Source organism: Hydra viridissima, unplaced genomic scaffold (genome assembly GCF_058129835.1).
Source record: "Hydra viridissima isolate aposymbiotic clone 2 unplaced genomic scaffold, HvirCarnegie_v1 scaffold_7, whole genome shotgun sequence".
Taxonomy (NCBI): domain Eukaryota; kingdom Metazoa; phylum Cnidaria; class Hydrozoa; order Anthoathecata; family Hydridae; genus Hydra; species Hydra viridissima.
Window position 1 is genome coordinate 7648033 of NW_028324306.1, and position 17633 is coordinate 7665665.

The following is a 17633-nucleotide window of genomic DNA, read 5'->3' on the forward strand; positions in this document are numbered from 1 at the left end:
CCAGAAAGATTGCAGTAAAATGTGAAGTCGAAGAGTATCGATAGTTAACACCATATGGTCGAATAAATGGCGGCCGAAGAAATGATGGCTAAGCTTTTGCTAATCTTAAACCTTTATATGAATTTGAATTGCATTTTAACTAACTTTTATTGAAATGTAAAATATTTATCAATATAAAGCGTATTGCAAAAACGGTGGACTTAATTTTCTACATTCCATTTTATAATATTTTGAAATATCTCATCAGTTATATGTTTTCGCGTATACCTTTTTTGAGTTAAGTAAACATTGAGTTATTTTCATATTTTTCCTCCGGCAATTTATTACGTCTTTGTACAAAGGAAGAACGAGGAATTCCTCTTAATTTAAATTCTCTTATGTGCTAAGTATTAGTTTTAAAAAAAAGTAACAAAATAATAATAATAAAGCAAAAACATAAAAATGAGCAATGACAAAGCAACGTATAAACGCCGGTTTAAAGTAATTTAAAAAAAAAACGAACTAAAAATAACAAAAATAAGCATTGGTGAAGCAACGGCTAAACGCTGGTCGAAAAACGGCTGCCATGCATGGACCATGCATTAAACGGTGAGCAACACTTGGCTTGGGCCATGCTTGTCGGCCGATGGTGGGCCAGTCATGGCACCGATGGTGGGCCATGCATGGAGCAAGCATGGCGAGTTTGCTGGGGAGCACAGCAGAAACCATATGTAAAGAAAAATGCAATGCGAAAAGAAAATGAAAAACATTTAAAGAAAGTTTAAATGATTGGTTTGATATCACTCCTATGAATGCCTTGAAATTGTTTTTAGTAGAAGAGGATAAATGGTTTCTTCAATGTCAAAGAGAAAAAAGTTTGCGTTGTGACATTGACGCAACTGCTGATAAATACACGAAAAGAAATTGGAGATCGAAAAAAGACAGTAGAGATTTGTGCAAAAACAAAAATCGAAAGTTTTAAGAAAACAAAAAATGAATTGCTTCACCTGATCTGGCAATGGCATTAGAAAAAAAACAAACAAGTGATCGTAGTTAGTAGTATCAACTACCTTTGGAGCTAATACTGATGACGTTGTTATGGGTAATATTGATGACGTTGTTATGGTTAGAAGTATGTTACATAGGAAAAAGAGTGCTATAAGCCGAATAATAGCTGACGATCAAAGTTTCCTAAGGCCATTTACTGTACGCTGGGATGGAAAAATGTTGCAAGATTATAGCTATGATATATATTAACTAGATGTCTAACTTCACAAAAATTCCGTAAGAAAAAGTGAAACAAGTTTTTAAAGTTCTTAATGCCGGTTGCCGTTTTATTTAAACTGACAATAGTTCATTTTTGTTTTGCTTCGATTTATCATTGTGTCATTTCAGGTAGGCAAAAAATTTGCTTCACTGCGGAAGTGCGAGTTAGATGTCTTGTTAATATATATCATTGGATATATTGGTTGCATATAATTGGTTGATATCATAGGATAAAACAGTTTGCAGCAATATTGAGGAATTACCTATTCCGGCTTCAGCAGAAGAGAATTTAAAGCTCCTTGCTGCCCCAAAACCTCGTACAGGTGGCGATATTGCAAGTATTAGTGTATAAATACTGTAATTGTAACAAAGTGAGCTAAGATTCAACTATCTGGCGACACATCAAATATTATTCTATCTAGTTGAAATTTTGAGTCTGAGTTTCCTTTGTGACATGTAACAATATTAGAGGGTATGCGTTGCAAAAATACATGTATGGAAATTCACCTGTCAACTGTATTTAAAAAATTAGGAAGCTTTGTTAAAAATTTGTACATAGTGATTTTTGAGTGTATTTTATAGAGATGAATCTCTGAAGTACCAAACTGTTCTATCCTAAATCTGATTACCTGATCTAATTGGTAATCAGTTAAAATCTGATTACTTGATCTAATTTGTAACCAGTTAAAACTTTTTTACTTGAGTTGGCAGAAACCTTGACTAAAAATGTTTATGAAAAACAAGAGAATTTATAATCGTGAGAATTTAACACCTAGATTCTTAATGTCGATCAAAAAATATTCTAAACGACAAACTTGTTGATATAACAACAAAAGTATGACAATAAATAATTATATAAAAATTCTAATGTGATTTTTAGTATTCCAGTGAAGTCGCCAAGATATTTAGGAGAAAAATTAATAAATAAATTACATAAAAATCTAAAAAACGTAAACTATAAAAAGTATTTTCATTAAAAACTAAGAAGACCTTTTTGTGATTTTTTGCAAACATTAAAAACTTTGCTTTTATGAAACTATTCTTTAAAAACGTCGTTATTTTTTATTCAAATCTTGTTAAATAGTTTTTCTTTCCAAAAATAACGTAGAAAAAACCATGAAGCGGTTAAAACTTGCACAAGCATCTATTAACCAAGTCCAACATCAAGGCACATCATAACAACAAATCCAACCATGCAACCCCAGGAAGCAATTCTACCGTTTCCACTAAATAGAAAAAAAAGCATTGATAAAATGAAAATTTTAATGTAGTTTTACTCAAAAATGCATGCAATTTACTCACTACACATTAGCTTCAGGAATAATATCATTAACAACGACGTAAATCATCGCTCCTGCAGCGAACGCCAAAGCGTACGGAAGAAGGGGATTGGCTACCTGAATAAATTCTGAGGAATAAAATCTAATCATTTCTTTAAGTCGTTATTAAAATTTGAACTTTGAATTTCAAAAAAACTTACCACGACCGCTACAGCTCCTAAGACACCAAATACAGGCTCAACCATTCCACTTAACTGTCCGTAACTACCAAGTAAAAAATACATACGCCGTTAGTTAAAACAGATGAAAGGCAAAAAAATCAACAGTGAAAATAATTATTTGAGGTAAATATTTCTTCAGAATATTTGATTAGCTCGATCGTTTAATGAAAGGTTTCGCGTTCACTGAGAATTCTCTGGAGAATATTATAGTTTATCTAAAAAATTTGGCCAATGTTTTTGTTGAACAGTTGCCATTACAATTGAAGGTCAGAAATTTAATAAGTCATTACCGAGAAACATAAATTATCTTTCTATTCTTATTTTATGAAAGTAAATTAATATCAGTGTAAATAAGAAAAAACTGATTATCGTAACAAGAAATGTCAGCAGTTTGACAGATGTTAGGTGCTCAGAGCTTTGAGTTGATTTTTTGATTGACTTGAAGAGGAGGGACTAACAGCAAAATATCACTAACTACGTGCTGTGTCTATATGAAATCATGCTGAAAAATCTCCAGGTAAGTTTTTTCTAGAGGATAAAGTTATCTCAACAGTCAGATTTTCGATTGAGGAAGAATTTGTTACACTGGATTGAGGAAGAATCTGTTATACTGGATAGAGAAAAAATAATTTTTTGAAATATCAAACAAAAGTTTTCCGTTAATTATTCATACAGCTTTAAATAATACAAGCAGAAGTATTTAAAGCTGCATGAATAATATACGGAAAACATTAATTTGAAAAATTTAAATTTAATAGAACTCACTTTTTGAAAAAAAAAAAAAAAATTCGAAGATAGCAAAAAATAAATCTAATACTTTCTCTTACCTCATTTCTTTTTTTGATTTTGCTGTTTACTCTTACTCAAGAGAGAGAACTTTTTTAATTGTGAGTTTTTAAGAAAGTTGGTTAGCTTCTTTCGTTGAGATCACCGTTAAGTTCACTCTTTGTCAAAATATCAAAATTTATCGTCAAGATATTTTTAACTGCCTACTTCTTTTTTAATAGGATACGAGCGCGAGGAAGAGGGGCTATGTAGATCATAGACGCATAGATATTTTTAATTTATCAGCCTGATGTATTGAACATGAAAAATCCTAACGGAATATAAAACAATACCCTTTAAATTCCTACCGTAACGCGAAAGGATGTTGAAAAATCATTAGAAAATATTTAACGTTGCCCAAAAATGTCACAGAGCATGAAATTTTGTCAAAACGATCAAACGAGACAAGAAACTTGTAACAAATATAAATGATGCTGGGATTTTTCTTGTATGTTGTAGCAGAATTGCGAGGCATAAAACTAATAAACTTAGTAAAGTAAGAAACAACACACATTTTCAAACAAACAATATTTACACACAGGAAACTTTTTGAAGGGGAATAACCAGCAGCACATAGCGGAACGCTGACAGCCAATCCTTCGGGGAAATTTTGTATTCCAATACCAATCGCTAGATTTCTATTTCGAAAAATAAAATATATATATTTATTAAAGAGTGACTGTAAGTACCTACGAATGTATAATATATATATATATATATATATATATATATATATATATATATATATATATATATATATATATATATATATATATATATATATATATATATATATATATATATATATATATATATATATATATATATATATATATATGTATGTATTAGGGCTGCGGAAATTAACGATTAATTAATCGATTAATCGCTAATTTATTTAATCGTTTAAAATTTCTTTAATCAGTAATATTTCGATTAATTTTTGCCGGTTTTCCGTTACTTTTTTTTTTTTTTTTTGCCGTACATATATATATTTACAAGTTTCGTAATTTATAATAGTAATATTTACAAGTTTCCTTAGTCAAAATATATAAACGAGATTATAATTATAATTAAAATAGTACAGACAGGACTTCAAGAAGATCGTACTGATCTTATCACGAAGCCCTTACAAGTGAATAATATATATTATGTTCAATATAGGTAATATATTATATATTAAGTACAACTAGTTGTATTAAAACTACTCGAATATTAAAGTTAACTTTAATATTCTTCAATTAGAATAAACTCAAGATTACCTGTTTCTCTTATATTATATTTATTAACGTTATTTATAAAGAAATTATTTGTGAAGTGGTATGGTACTTGGCCTAATTTAAATTTTAGCATGAACAATATATTTTGATATCTGTTAATTTGATAAATGTTAAGCATAAAAATTTATAAAAAAAATATATCGTTTTCATATAAATCATTCGCAAAGAAGTTATTTTCAGTTTTTAAAAGTTTTAAAAACGTCTAAACGCAACTTTTCAAAATCAATTGTTTCAAAGTCATTAGCCATGACGAAAAAGAGTATTAAATTTAGAATTTTTCAATAGAATTCGATAAATATAAAATTAATTTTGAAAGCGCGTATCTTGAAAATCTCGACTAAAAATTTTGTCATATTTTAAAATACTTACTGACCTGGGAACATTATCTTACATTTCTATATCCGTTTCTAAAGTAAACAAAGTTTGTTTTGCAAATATGGCTGCGGCAACTAATGAAAGCAACGTTTCTGTCAAACATATAACTGGAAAGTTAAGCAAGCATTTTGTTTTCAAGTTGAATGCTGATGGTAAAGTAGACGAAGGTGACAAAATATACTGCGTTCACTGCAATAAACAGTTTGCTTTCCGTGGCTCAAACACATCGCTGACTTATCACCTTCAGCACAAGCATCCTCTGAAATATCAACAGGTTGTCGACAATGAACGTAAGATGACCCCTCAGATAAAATCAATCACCAATTTATTTACGTGTCAGTCAAACAAGCCTGTCAGTGAAAAGGTCTCAGCCGACCTAAAGGTAGTAATAGCTTATTGGATTGCCAGTTCTGGACGTCCAACAGCAATTGTAGAAGATGCTGGACTAGAGGCGGTGCTTCGTATTGCCCTTCAAAACCAGACTTATACTTTGCCCAGTCGCCGTACAATCGACACTGTCATTGGAGAGATGTACAATAAGAAGTTGAATGAGCACAAGAAAGCTCTAGAATGCATTCATAGTATTGCTCTAACTACTGACTTTTGGACCTCCACCAACAATGAATCGTACTGTGGGATAACAGGTCATTGGATTGATTCTGAGTGGAAACTGACGTCTGTCGCTTTAGCTTGCATAAATGTTGAAGAAAGGCACACTGCTGATAATGTTGCCAGTTTCTATGAAGAATTTGCCGCAACGTGGAACATTGCTGAAAAAATTAGCTGTATCGTAACGGAAAGTGCACGAAATATGGTTGCTGCTATAGGACGGACGGATTACAGCCATATACCGTGTATTGCTCACTGTCTTCAACTGAGCATACTAGCAGGTTTGAAAGCAGCTGATTCATCTCCTATTCTGGCTAAATGTCGACAGCTAGTTGGACATTTTAAGCGCAGTTCAAGGAATACATCAGAGCTAAAGGCCAGCCAAGCCAGTACCTCTAACAGGTCTGACGATGTGAAGTTTCACAAACTGCAGCAGGATGTAGCTACGCGGTGGAACAGTACCTACCTAATGTTAGCCAGATTGCTGGAAGTGAAAGATGCCATTAAGCAGTATCATATTGACCATCCCGAGAATTACACTGGAGATAAACTAAGGGAGTTGGACTGGGAGAAAATGTCAAAATTAGTCTCGGTATTGGGTCCACTCGCAGATGCTACTGAGTATATTGGTAGTGAACAGTATGCTACATGTTCGGCTGTACTTCCGTTTGAAGCATTTTTGCGCAGACTTCTGCGGGTTAATGACGATCCAGGGTATATAGCACGTTTCAAATCTGCAACACTAAATGACTTCTCAGGTCGCATTGAAAACATTGATGCATTGCCAACGTTGCAAATGGCTGTGGCATTAGACCCACGTTACAAGAAACTCGGCTGTCTCTCAAGAGAGAAACGTGAAGCAGTTTGGACAATACTTTCTAATGCATTTCGGGTGTACTGTAACCAAAGACAGAGAGCTGAACGTGAAACTACTACCAGCACTGGCGAGGCATCAGAACCTGTGCGTAAGAAACTAAAACTTACTCTGTTGGTCAGCGACTCGGAATCGCAATCCTCATCAGATGAATCACAAACAGTACATGGCTCACTGGCTGAGCTTACACGATATCAAGAAGAAGGTGTAATTCCAGAAACTGAGAATCCCCTCATGTGGTGGCAACTGAACAGGCATCGTTACCCTAACCTGAGCAGTTTTGTGCAGACAATTCTGTGTGTACCTGCCACTTCTGTTCCTTGTGAAAGACTGTTTAGTTCGTCAGGGTACATTGTCAACAAACTGCGATCTTGTCTACTTCCTGAAAACGTTAACGTCCTCGTTTGTTTACGTGACTGGCTAAAGTGATGCCTACTTGTACTTGTCAATTAAACTGAATACAGTATAGCAGGCATTAAGTGTCTTGTTTGTTAACGTTTGTGAATACTGTAGTTAGTTAACGTTTACCGATAACAACTTCACCTCACCAGTGGTGAAAAGCAGGTTATTCTGTCGACTTCAGAATTAATCGAAATTAATCGATTAATCGATTAAAATTTTAGACGATTAATCGAACAAAAAAAAATTAATCAGTACCAGCCCTAATATTATATATATATATATATATATATATATATATATATATATATATATATATATATATATATATATATATATAGCTATTTCAAGTTGTATTATTTTCAAATACAATATCTCGTGTCCGTATAAGAGTGCTCAATATTTTGTATAAATAGAGCAATATATATGGCATATATATATATATATATATATATATATATATATATATATATATATATATATATATATATATATATATATATATATATATATACGTAGTTGTTGTTTCTTCGTTTTATATATATATATAAAACGAAGAAACAACAACTATGTATGGTACTTAAAGTTTCATGCCCAACGGCAATCATCAGTCATGAAATACAAATCAAAAATCTAAGATAATTTTATATTATGTCGATTTATTCTAATTTTAGCTATTTTTGACATTAGCTATATTCAGGATTTTGTAAAGATAAGTAATATAAAATGGGAATGTGCCTAACAATTAAGCGTAATTTAAATGGTTAGGTGTTTGTCAGAAATAAAGTAAAAAGTGATTATATAATAAATTAATTATTTCTACATTTTAATATGCCGAACAAGAATTTATTGTGAACATAGTGCATTTAGTGAACATAGCTTAAGCTGTAAAATAGTTTCAGATTGGCAGAGTTAAACTTTTTTTTTTTTTTTTATATTGAGGCTGGGAAACTGTATGGTTTTTAGCAGCAAAAAGCTGAAAACATAGAGAAAATAAAACTGGAATTTAAAGTGAATATGTTTAGTATAATTATTATATATATATATATATATATATATATATATATATATATATATATATATATATATATATATATATATATATATATATATATATATATATATATATATATATATATATATATATATATATAATGAAGAAACAACAACTATGTATGGTACTTAAAGTTTCATGCCTAACGGCAATCATCAGCCATGAAATACAAATCAAAAATCTATAAAAACCGTTACAAATTGCAAAAATTACTGTATCGTGTGCTCTGACGTCATATTAGGAAAAAGAGGAGGAAAAGAAATAAAGAAAGAAAGAAAGGAAATAAAGAAAGAAAGAAAAAAAGAAAGAAAGGAAATAAAAAAGAAACAAAAAAATAAAGAAATAAAGAAAGAAAAGAAAAAAGAAAAAAGAAAAGAAAAAAGAAAGAAAAAATAAGGAAGAAAGATAGCATGAAATAAAAAGGAAGAAAGGAAATAAAGAAAGCAATAGAGAAATAAAGAAAAGAAAAGAAAAGAAAGAAAGAAAAGAAAGAAAAGAAAGAAAAGAAAGGAAAAAAAAGTAAAGAAAGAAAGAAATAATATAGGCCTAGTCACCAGTATCAAATTTCAAAAGAAGAAATTTATTTCTATGCCTGCATTTTGAAACCAATTCGTTCTTCTTATTCAATAAGGTACCTTCATTAAACATAATAATCATGTACTTCTCACGCAGGCATAGCATGCAACATTTTGTGGCCGGGTTGTACGGTTTGCAATTTTTGATTATCTTCCACTTAACAATAGGTGTGAAATTTTTTTCTTTTATTTTCCATATTTCTTTCGATAGTTCTGTGTCGTTCTTGTATTATTGTATTTTTCAATAGAAATTACATTAAAGTGAGCTACAGCTGCATGCCGAACATAAAAGACATCATAAATTCCCACAACCAAAGCATTCTGCAAAAAAACAAGCAAAAAAACCCCAACATTAGAGAAAAAAACCTGTAATTGCATCGATAAAACTAAGTGTCCTTTACATCAAAATTGCCTTACAAAAAACATTGTCTACCAAGCCACCATCTCCTCCAGCAACCCAGTAATGAAAGAAAAAATATATTACGGCATCAGCGAAACACCTTTCAAGGTACGCAAACCACCGAAAATGAAAAAAACAGTTATTAAACTTCTCCTGCTTTTTTTTTTTTTTTAAAAAAAAGAAAAAACAACTCTTTTTCCTGTTTTTGCAGCCTGCATGGACACTATGTATAAAAAGTACATAAAAAGGGACAGATAACCACCTAGGTGAATTGAAGGTGAATTGAAGGAAATTAAGGAAAATGAAGGAAATGAGGGGAAAAACCATAGCCTAGAACCTTAGAATTTGGAAAGTAATAAATTTTTTATCTTTTAAAAAAACAACCTGTATTTTGTGATCTGCAATAAATTAACATCAACAATTTTTAACTTTGTGTTTAGAAGTTCAGTCCTTTAACTAAACATAAAGATTATTATTAGAATTAAGCCATTGTCATTTGTATTTTTTATTTCATTTTAAATTAGGCTTTAGAGTTGGGATTTAGAGTATAAGTAAGCCAGTATAAGGGTTTTTTGTTAGAAACATAAAGGGCACACTGCACAGATGCACATAAAACATGATATTTATCTTTAAAAGTAATTTTTAAAAAAATCACTTAAACAGATTTTTTAAGTTGACACACCTAGCTGACTCAAATGTAGCAGAATCGGAAGATCCAATTGCTCCAAATGCCACTCCAACAGCTAAACCCTCTGAAATATTGTTCAAGTTCAAGTCATACAAAAATTATATTCTTCAAAATTATTATGCAATTAAGTAATATATTTAGAATAATTACATGAAGAATTAATATACCTGGAATATTATGAATAGTGATGGCTATACACAACAATAAAATGCGCTTCCAACTTTTCAAACTTGCTTCAGCTTTTTTCTTTTCTTCTTCAATACTGTTTTTTTTTTCAATTTTATATTCAAGAACCACCTAACACAATAAGGATCAATTAATATCATTTTTCTAACAAAATTATAATTATTGCCTGCAAATACATTTTAAAATGTTTACATGTTTACTTTCAGTTTCTTATCTCACAACTTTAAATATAAGAGAATCAAGAAGAGATTTTAAGAGAGTTAAAATCACTTCAAATCAAAATAAAAAATTGCTGCCAGCCATTTAATTTCAACCCAAAAAAGTTTTCACATTACTGTTTTTACCTGTCTCAAATTTCTTAACACCATAGTTGACACATAATAATTTAACACCATAGTTGACATATAGTAACTTAACACCATAGTTGACACAAAATAACTTAACACCAGAGTTGACACATAAAAAGAGGACTGACAGGGAAAGTAATACAAAAGAAGTACCATATATACAGGTGTATAACTCAAAACTTTAAGCAATAAATGGGTCAAGAAAGTGACTTTGACTTATATGGCATTTAAGTCAAAGTCACTTTCTTGACCCACTAAATTGGCTTATATGGCATTTAAGTCTTAAAAACATGCACTTAAAACACTAAATGATCATTAGGATAAAAAATATACCTGCGGTTGTTGTAAAGATTGTTTAGAGCCATTTCTATTTCTAAACCGTAACTTGACTGAATCTCTTACAACAACATTTTTATCAATGTCTGAGATGCCTAATTCGCACTCAGAAAAAGGTTGATTAATATTAATATTTGATACTATCTCTTCTTTATCAATACTATCATTTATTTCAACTGCTGATTCAGAAGAAAAGTTTTGATCTGACATTTCACTTTCATTTTTTTGATGAGTTGCAAGAGCAATAGCTGGATCTTTTTGAGACTGAGAAAAGTACAAGTAAAGAATTAAAATTACAAATCATTTAAAATTTTAACTAATATAAAAAAAGATAATGAAATAAAATTTTAAAAAGGATTTTGAATGAATAAAAATAGAATGAATCTAAACTTTTGTAAAAAGCAAAAACTTAGCCATACAAAATGAGGTAGGCACAGGTCAGACAACAGAACAAACACACCACCAAGAAAGAAACCAACTGCAACTGGGCCAAATGCATATTGTCCTTTTGAGCCATAATAGCCAGAATTAACTGCCATCTCAATTCCAGGTGCTAGAAGTGACCAATATGATGCTGCAGTCATTACCTACACCAAGAAAAAAAATTATTAAAATGAAATCACTTATGAACTTATTATTTATTGATTTTAAAACTTTATGAAAAAAAAAAAAAATCAGCATAAATACGAAAATAAATGATACCAGGGTGGCCACACTTTTTTTGTCTGAAAAAATTAGGATAATTTAGGATAATTTAAGAGATTTTTAAAGGTTTTTAAGGAGATTTATCGGGAAATTTGAAAAAAAAAAAAGGATAAAAATCTTATGAGATTTTAAGAGGATTTCAAAAATAAAGTGGCACTAAAAAATGTTCATTTTATTTAAAAACTGTAAGAATGCCTAGCTTAGGTAATTAAGATAAAATTAGGGCCCAAACAATAATATTTAAAACAATCTAACATCTCTACACATACAAAAATATCAACTTGAAACAAATTGATTTCATACTTGCATTAGAATTATTATCAAACTTAACATTGCACTAAATAGATAACTTAATGACTAAGTAACAAACAACAGTAGTTAAAAATTGTGAATACTGCAATTTGGCTGAATTAGCAGCTGAATGTGATACCTTTTTATAAGCAACTAATTTCAGCAACAATCTGTCAAAATAAAGTTCACACATCTCATGAGATTCCACCATGTACAAAGGTGATAAACAATAAGTATCTGGCAAAACATGAGTTTAGCGCACACAACCACATTTTGTTTGCACATTGTAACTAAAAACTGTTGAACTTCTTTTTTAAAATTATAGATTTGTGCATCAGTAACTGTTTTTCTAGATTTCAGTTGCTGCAACTCATAATTTATTCCAAACCCAAGATCAATATTTGCAACCAACACTTGATTTTTGACATTATTGATATTAACTTTTAATAAGTTGCAGATGCTTCAGACAAAACTTCTTTTTTGATAAATTTTGATAAAATTAACCTCAGTAAATTCTCAAGTGTTTCCACAAGAAAAGGTGTCATAGGATTGTCGGTTTGGAAAACTAACAAGAAAGAATTTAACAATTTTGCAGTTTTCTTAAAAAGTTTTAACTTTATTGGGACTAATACATCTTTATAGCATGAAGTAAGGTATTCATAACTAGTAATTTGCCCAGGCTTATATTGACCAGGTTGCTTACTTTTCAGTAAATTTTTCCAAAAGTCAATAACCACAATAATCTTGGGCCATATTTCCATAGTTCTCTTTGCTAATTTCTCATTTTCAATCCAACGATGGGTACAGAACTGTAGAGCATAGTCTGAAGACTGAGCTTGAGTAAGATTTTCAAAATCAGCACAATGGGAAGAGCTCTCATGGAATATCTTATACAATAAAGACAGTAATTTGTTCAATTTCCATCCTAAAGCATTTGCACCATTCTTGAATGAACAGTGCATTGTGTGAAGGCTGCATGATCCAATTGATAATTACTGACTGAGTTTGCATTTACTTCTCTTAGCATTCAAATTAGAGAGGAAAGATATGTTAACATTTGGACCATCCATGGAAACCTGGAGCATTTTATCTTCTTCTAAACCACTTATACATTTATGGAAATTTATCATAATATCAACAGCAGCAGCTTTTCCCAAGAATTCAGAGTTGAGATATCTTGCTTTTACCCTCTCTAATGAGGAGTCCCAATATCTAACATGCAAATCCATCTGACTCTTCTTGACAACTTGGTTGTAAGATTCATCAAATTGGCAAACAAACTGATCAAGCTCTGATGTCTCACACAAAATTTCCTTAAAATATGGTGCAATTCCAAAGCACACAAGATAAGTGCACTTTGTTTTCCCACTAGAAAATTGTTTAGATATTTGTGTTTTGTGTTAAACAAAACACTCCAAATTCTTACACATCCAGTTAGAGATTTGTTGGATAGGTTAACCTTATTAAGTGTAATTACTAATATTTACATAGCAATGCATAAACTGATAGATGCAGTTAAGCAGTAATTAAAATCAGAACAATTTAAATGAAATAAAAAACAACTTCTAAAAACACAGCCTTCTGGTATGACTATTGCCATGCTATTAGTGATTAATTGTTAATCTATTGAATCATTTAACAGATAATATTTTGTCATGCTTGTTAGTTATCAATGTGAAAATTCTGATGATTACTAGTACGATGGTACACTGTGAAAATTTTGATGATTTCAGTTTAAGCAATAAATAATAAGTTAAATTTTTGATTTAGGTGTAGTGTAGTATATAATAGTTAATTACATAAGTTGCCAAAGCTTTTAAACAGCTTTATCCTCATATATATATATAAGAATATATTATATATTATATTAAAGTAAGAGCAATTTAATACCATATACTAGTAAATTTATAAATAATTATAAGACAAAATACACAGCAAACACCAGAGTATTGAATTGGACATGTTAATCATTAGACAACTACAAAATCTCTCCTAATTATAGTCTATATGTACACGAAAGTGTGTCAATAAAAAAAGTACTTTAACTACTTACCCCTGCTGCAAAACCCAAACTTCCATCAAGAATTTTTCTCTAAACAAAAAAACCATTTACAGAATTTAGAGAAAACATTTTTTTTCCTGCAATCTCTTGACTCATATTTTATTTTTAAAATGAAATAAATTATATACTTTTCCTTTAAAATTTCGAGCCCCAAATAAAAAGACTAGAGCAGAGCCAGCTGCTGTGAAACCCCATGTCATTAAAGTTCCAAGAAAAGCTTGCAGTACTTTCTTCTCTGATCTGATCATGTTGAGTAAAAAGATACAAATATTTTAATTTGTTGACTTTTAAGTTTTGAATCTGAAAATTTCTTTATAGAATTAAACAATACTTAAATAAATACTGAACATACTTATAGCACTTTATGAGAAATGTAAAAGAAATTTTAAGGTATTTCATAACAAAAAATATTTCTACAATTTCTCATTATAACTCAGTTAAACTTAGGAAAAAGTTAACTATTACAAAAAATAACATTTTATTACTAAATAAGACAACAGAAATGTTAAAATACATGATGTTATAGAACTTCAAAGAGCACATCTTTTACACAAAAATAACTTTAAAAATTACAAATATTGATGCTGATTTAAAAAAAAAAAGAAAGAAAAAGACTTCTTAAAAAATGATAAAAAAGCAAAAAATGACAACATTGTCAGGAATGAAGGCTCAATTATAATAACATTCTCAAAAAAATTACTTTCAGAGTGAATTTTTAATCTAAAAGTTATGACTTACATTTTTACTTAAGTATTGCAGAAAATAGCAAAATACTAATACAAGGGTTGTAGTTAACACAATTCTAGTAAACACTGCTTACAATCAGGTTTTATAAAGTATATAAAGGGTAGTAAAAACTTTTATTTAAACATTGATTTGTTAACAAACTAAGAGAAATACTGTATTTATCAATTAAACTATGCAGAGCTAGCTCATTTTAATTAAGGAAAAAAATAAACATATTCAAATGTTTACTTTACAACAAAATTTATAAAAACAGAATGGTTATATAAAAAAGGATCATAAAATATATGGCATATATATATATATATATATATATATATATATATATATATATTCTCATGTCTAAGATATCCTTTCTATCTATATGTGTATGTATGTTGTATGTTTGTGTGTTTAAATTAAATTAAAATCATTACAAAAATACTGGCTATAAATTTAGGATTTTTTTTTCTGAAATAATTAGGGATAAAAAATATAGATTAAAGTAATTGATAATTATAAATAATCAATATAAAAATAAAAAAAAAAAAGTGAGGACAATACATAAATTGGAAGCAGATCATGATGAAATAACTATTCCACCATCATCCATCTGCAAATCATCTTGATCATCCATAATTGGTTGCTCATCTCTAGCTTTATCAGTTTGTTCATTTGTAAAATTCCCATGCTGTTCTGGAAAGTATGTCATATTTGTATCATCTAGGCCTCTTTCAAGAACCAGGCACATCAGCTGGTGATAGGAAAAAATAACATATGCAAAAAAAAACTCTACTGCAACTGATATTAAAAAAATTGCTATGTCAACAAAAGCTTGTGCATAAATTGAAAAACCAAATGAAATTAAACTTAAGCAACCCATTACAGAGCACCAAATAGCAGCAACAAAAACTACAATGTGCAACTTATACTTTCTTCGTGCTGAAACATATAACAAAGAAAGTGAAATGAAAACGTCCAGGAAGCCAATAACAATACCAACAAAATAAAACTGAGTTACGAATGCTTCTCTCACAATGGTTATATTTTGTCCATTTTTTAGTTTTAAAACTGATTGAATGGTAGTTTTATTCATGTTAACTTGAAGACGATCATTTGAAACTGAGTAAAATATACGTATACAGAAGTCCAAAACTTCATACAAACCAAAGAGCTGTAAAAGAAAAATATTAAAAAATATTAATACTCATAAACAAAATTTAATATTATATATCACAGATACATCAGAATGTAAAACCGCACAAACACTCTCAATAAGTTAGAATCATTTTTTTTTAACATAAATTTTATATTTAAAGAAAAATCCCAAATCATTTAAAATATTTATACACTGAAAAATTATTTTCACTGACACTTCCAAAAAATTTTAATAACAATTCTTTAACAATTATAAGATGATTTTTATTTCTTATTAGTTATTGACAAAATGCAATAGAAGTATTTGAAATGATAAATGAAGAAAATACTTTTTGAAAAATGAAAGACATTTTGAAGAACCTCATTTTAAAAGGAATATCTGTTCATATGGTGTTGGTGAAGAGACTTTATAAAATATGATATCATACTTAATTACATATTTTAATAGTACTATACATAATATTTTTCAAAAAAATGGCTTTAAAAAATTTTTAAAAATTTCTTGAAAATTTCTTGAAATTTTCTTTTTTGAAAAAGAACTCTTATCTTCTGGATTTTTATGGTTATAGATTTATAATGGTATTGTTAGCAGTATAAGACTGTAAGCTTAAAAATGTAGATAGAATAAGATTTAATTTTGACATAATCTTTCATAAAATGAGTTCATTTTACTGTCTTCTTTTTCATAATAGGTTTTTCAAAGCTTCACTTCATATATTTAGAATATTTAGAAGTCCCCCAAGACCATAGTTTGATCAAATTTTAAAATCATAGTAGGAACCAAGTATAGCCTGTTAGCTAGAATTTTCCAAAACAATCCTATAATATTCTTACTGTTAATGTCACAACAATACCAAATTTAAAAATTACATAAATCATCTATTATGCAATAATGTGCAAGCCAGAAATGTATTTAACCACTCTATAAAAACACATGGCAAGTTAAGGCAACTCTCAGGCAATTTTGTATGATTGGCTTTCTGGGCACTCATTTAACAGCAACCTCAAGGAATCTATAATCAATTTTAGTTGTTTTAAAAATATTGCAAGAAATGATTGATTTGCAGTTACTCTACAATTAATTCTTCTAACTGCTGTTAATCATTCTGCAAGGCCTCAATTGATGTTGTAGCAGGTTATGCCATTTCTCTATAAATTGCACAATAAAAACATCATTTAGAAGTAATTCAAACTTGTTGAGAGATGATTCATTTTAGATTACACACATAAATTTCTAGAAGGAGGCATGTCCCTAAAAATCTGCTAACATTGGATGCCATTATGTCTAAGCACATGCCAATGGTTTATGAATCACACTTCCAAGATTTAACCAGTGCTAGAACTGCACCAGTTAGTACTTGTCTTGATTCTAAAGTTAGTTTAAGTACCCCTAACATATTGATGTTGCTGTCCAGAGATATCATATAAAGGCTGACAAAGTTTATGAACAGTTTTTTTAAAAAATTCTGCAGCAGATGTTAAACAACCAACTAAGCATTCATTACAGCGAGAACTGTGCACAGTGAGCAGATTTGTTAAAGGTTAATTGTCAGGTTTTCAAACTAGTTGCTTAACAGTCAACAACATAGCAAAAGATTATTCCTGAAAAGTATTTTATACTTGGTATATATATATATATATATATATATATATATATATATATATATATATATATATATATATATATATATATATATATATATATATATATAATATTAAAAGGAAATACTTACCGCATCTACCATACCAATAAACATCACTGCAGTGCGTAGCTGACAACATCCAAAAAAATTTTGTAAATACTTTACACGCATGATTTAAATTAATGTAATTAATCTAGAAAAGTAAAGTAAATGCGTCAAAATATCTTTTCCAGAAACACTAACTACCAGTACCTTTTATTAAGCCTCTGCATCTTCAAATAAATTTTTTAACAAGAAACAACAAAACTCTGAAAAAAAATTAAGCGTGGGCAGTTAGGGAAAAAATCATTTCAAGATTAA

The 17633-nt window shown here is 29.5% G+C and overlaps 4 protein-coding genes across 7 annotated transcripts in view; 2 read left to right on the plus strand and 2 right to left on the minus strand.

Annotated features, from left to right (window-relative positions):
• Positions 1-192, plus strand: part of LOC145199365 (uncharacterized) — a 6866-nt gene extending 6674 nt beyond the window's left edge. For both annotated transcript variants that reach the window (XM_090092458.1, XM_090092460.1), the window contains exon 10: positions 1-192. This exon is cut by the window's left edge and continues 15 nt beyond it. The gene's annotated coding sequence lies outside the window, so the exon portion shown is untranslated.
• A 2011-nt stretch (positions 193-2203) lies between these two features.
• Positions 2204-14078, minus strand: LOC145184354 (zinc transporter ZIP11-like). 3 transcript variants are annotated; one of them, XM_090093635.1, is made up of 10 exons: positions 13878-14078; positions 13741-13779; positions 11111-11278; positions 10689-10955; positions 9990-10119; positions 9817-9886; positions 4111-4209; positions 2726-2789; positions 2548-2642; positions 2204-2471 (listed from the first exon to the last, which is right to left on the minus strand). In XM_090093635.1, exons 1-10 carry the CDS (start codon positions 13995-13997, stop codon positions 2393-2395), a joined length of 1131 nt encoding a protein of 376 aa, XP_089949761.1. In that variant the 5' UTR covers positions 13998-14078; the 3' UTR covers positions 2204-2392. The 3 variants fall into 3 exon arrangements, 2 of the variants coding, with proteins under 2 accessions (XP_089949761.1, XP_089949762.1); XM_090093636.1 differs by lacking the exons at positions 2204-2471; positions 2548-2642; positions 2726-2789 and adding an exon at positions 3578-3842; XR_016454353.1 differs by lacking the exons at positions 2204-2471; positions 2548-2642; positions 2726-2789; positions 4111-4209 and adding an exon at positions 8280-9055 and having other exon boundaries at positions 9152-9886.
• Positions 4431-7352, plus strand: LOC149885946 (E3 SUMO-protein ligase ZBED1-like). Its single transcript, XM_090094188.1, has one exon. It carries the CDS (start codon positions 5285-5287, stop codon positions 7133-7135), a length of 1851 nt encoding a protein of 616 aa, XP_089950314.1. The 5' UTR covers positions 4431-5284; the 3' UTR covers positions 7136-7352.
• Positions 14079-14861: 783 nt separating the features above from the next.
• On the minus strand, positions 14862-17517 carry LOC145183952 (uncharacterized). Its single transcript, XM_090093637.1, has 2 exons — positions 17364-17517; positions 14862-15646 (listed from the first exon to the last, which is right to left on the minus strand). The coding sequence occupies exons 1-2, from the start codon at positions 17442-17444 to the stop codon at positions 15053-15055; spliced, it is 675 nt and encodes a 224-aa protein (XP_089949763.1). The 5' UTR covers positions 17445-17517; the 3' UTR covers positions 14862-15052.
• Positions 17518-17633: the final 116 nt, after the last annotated feature.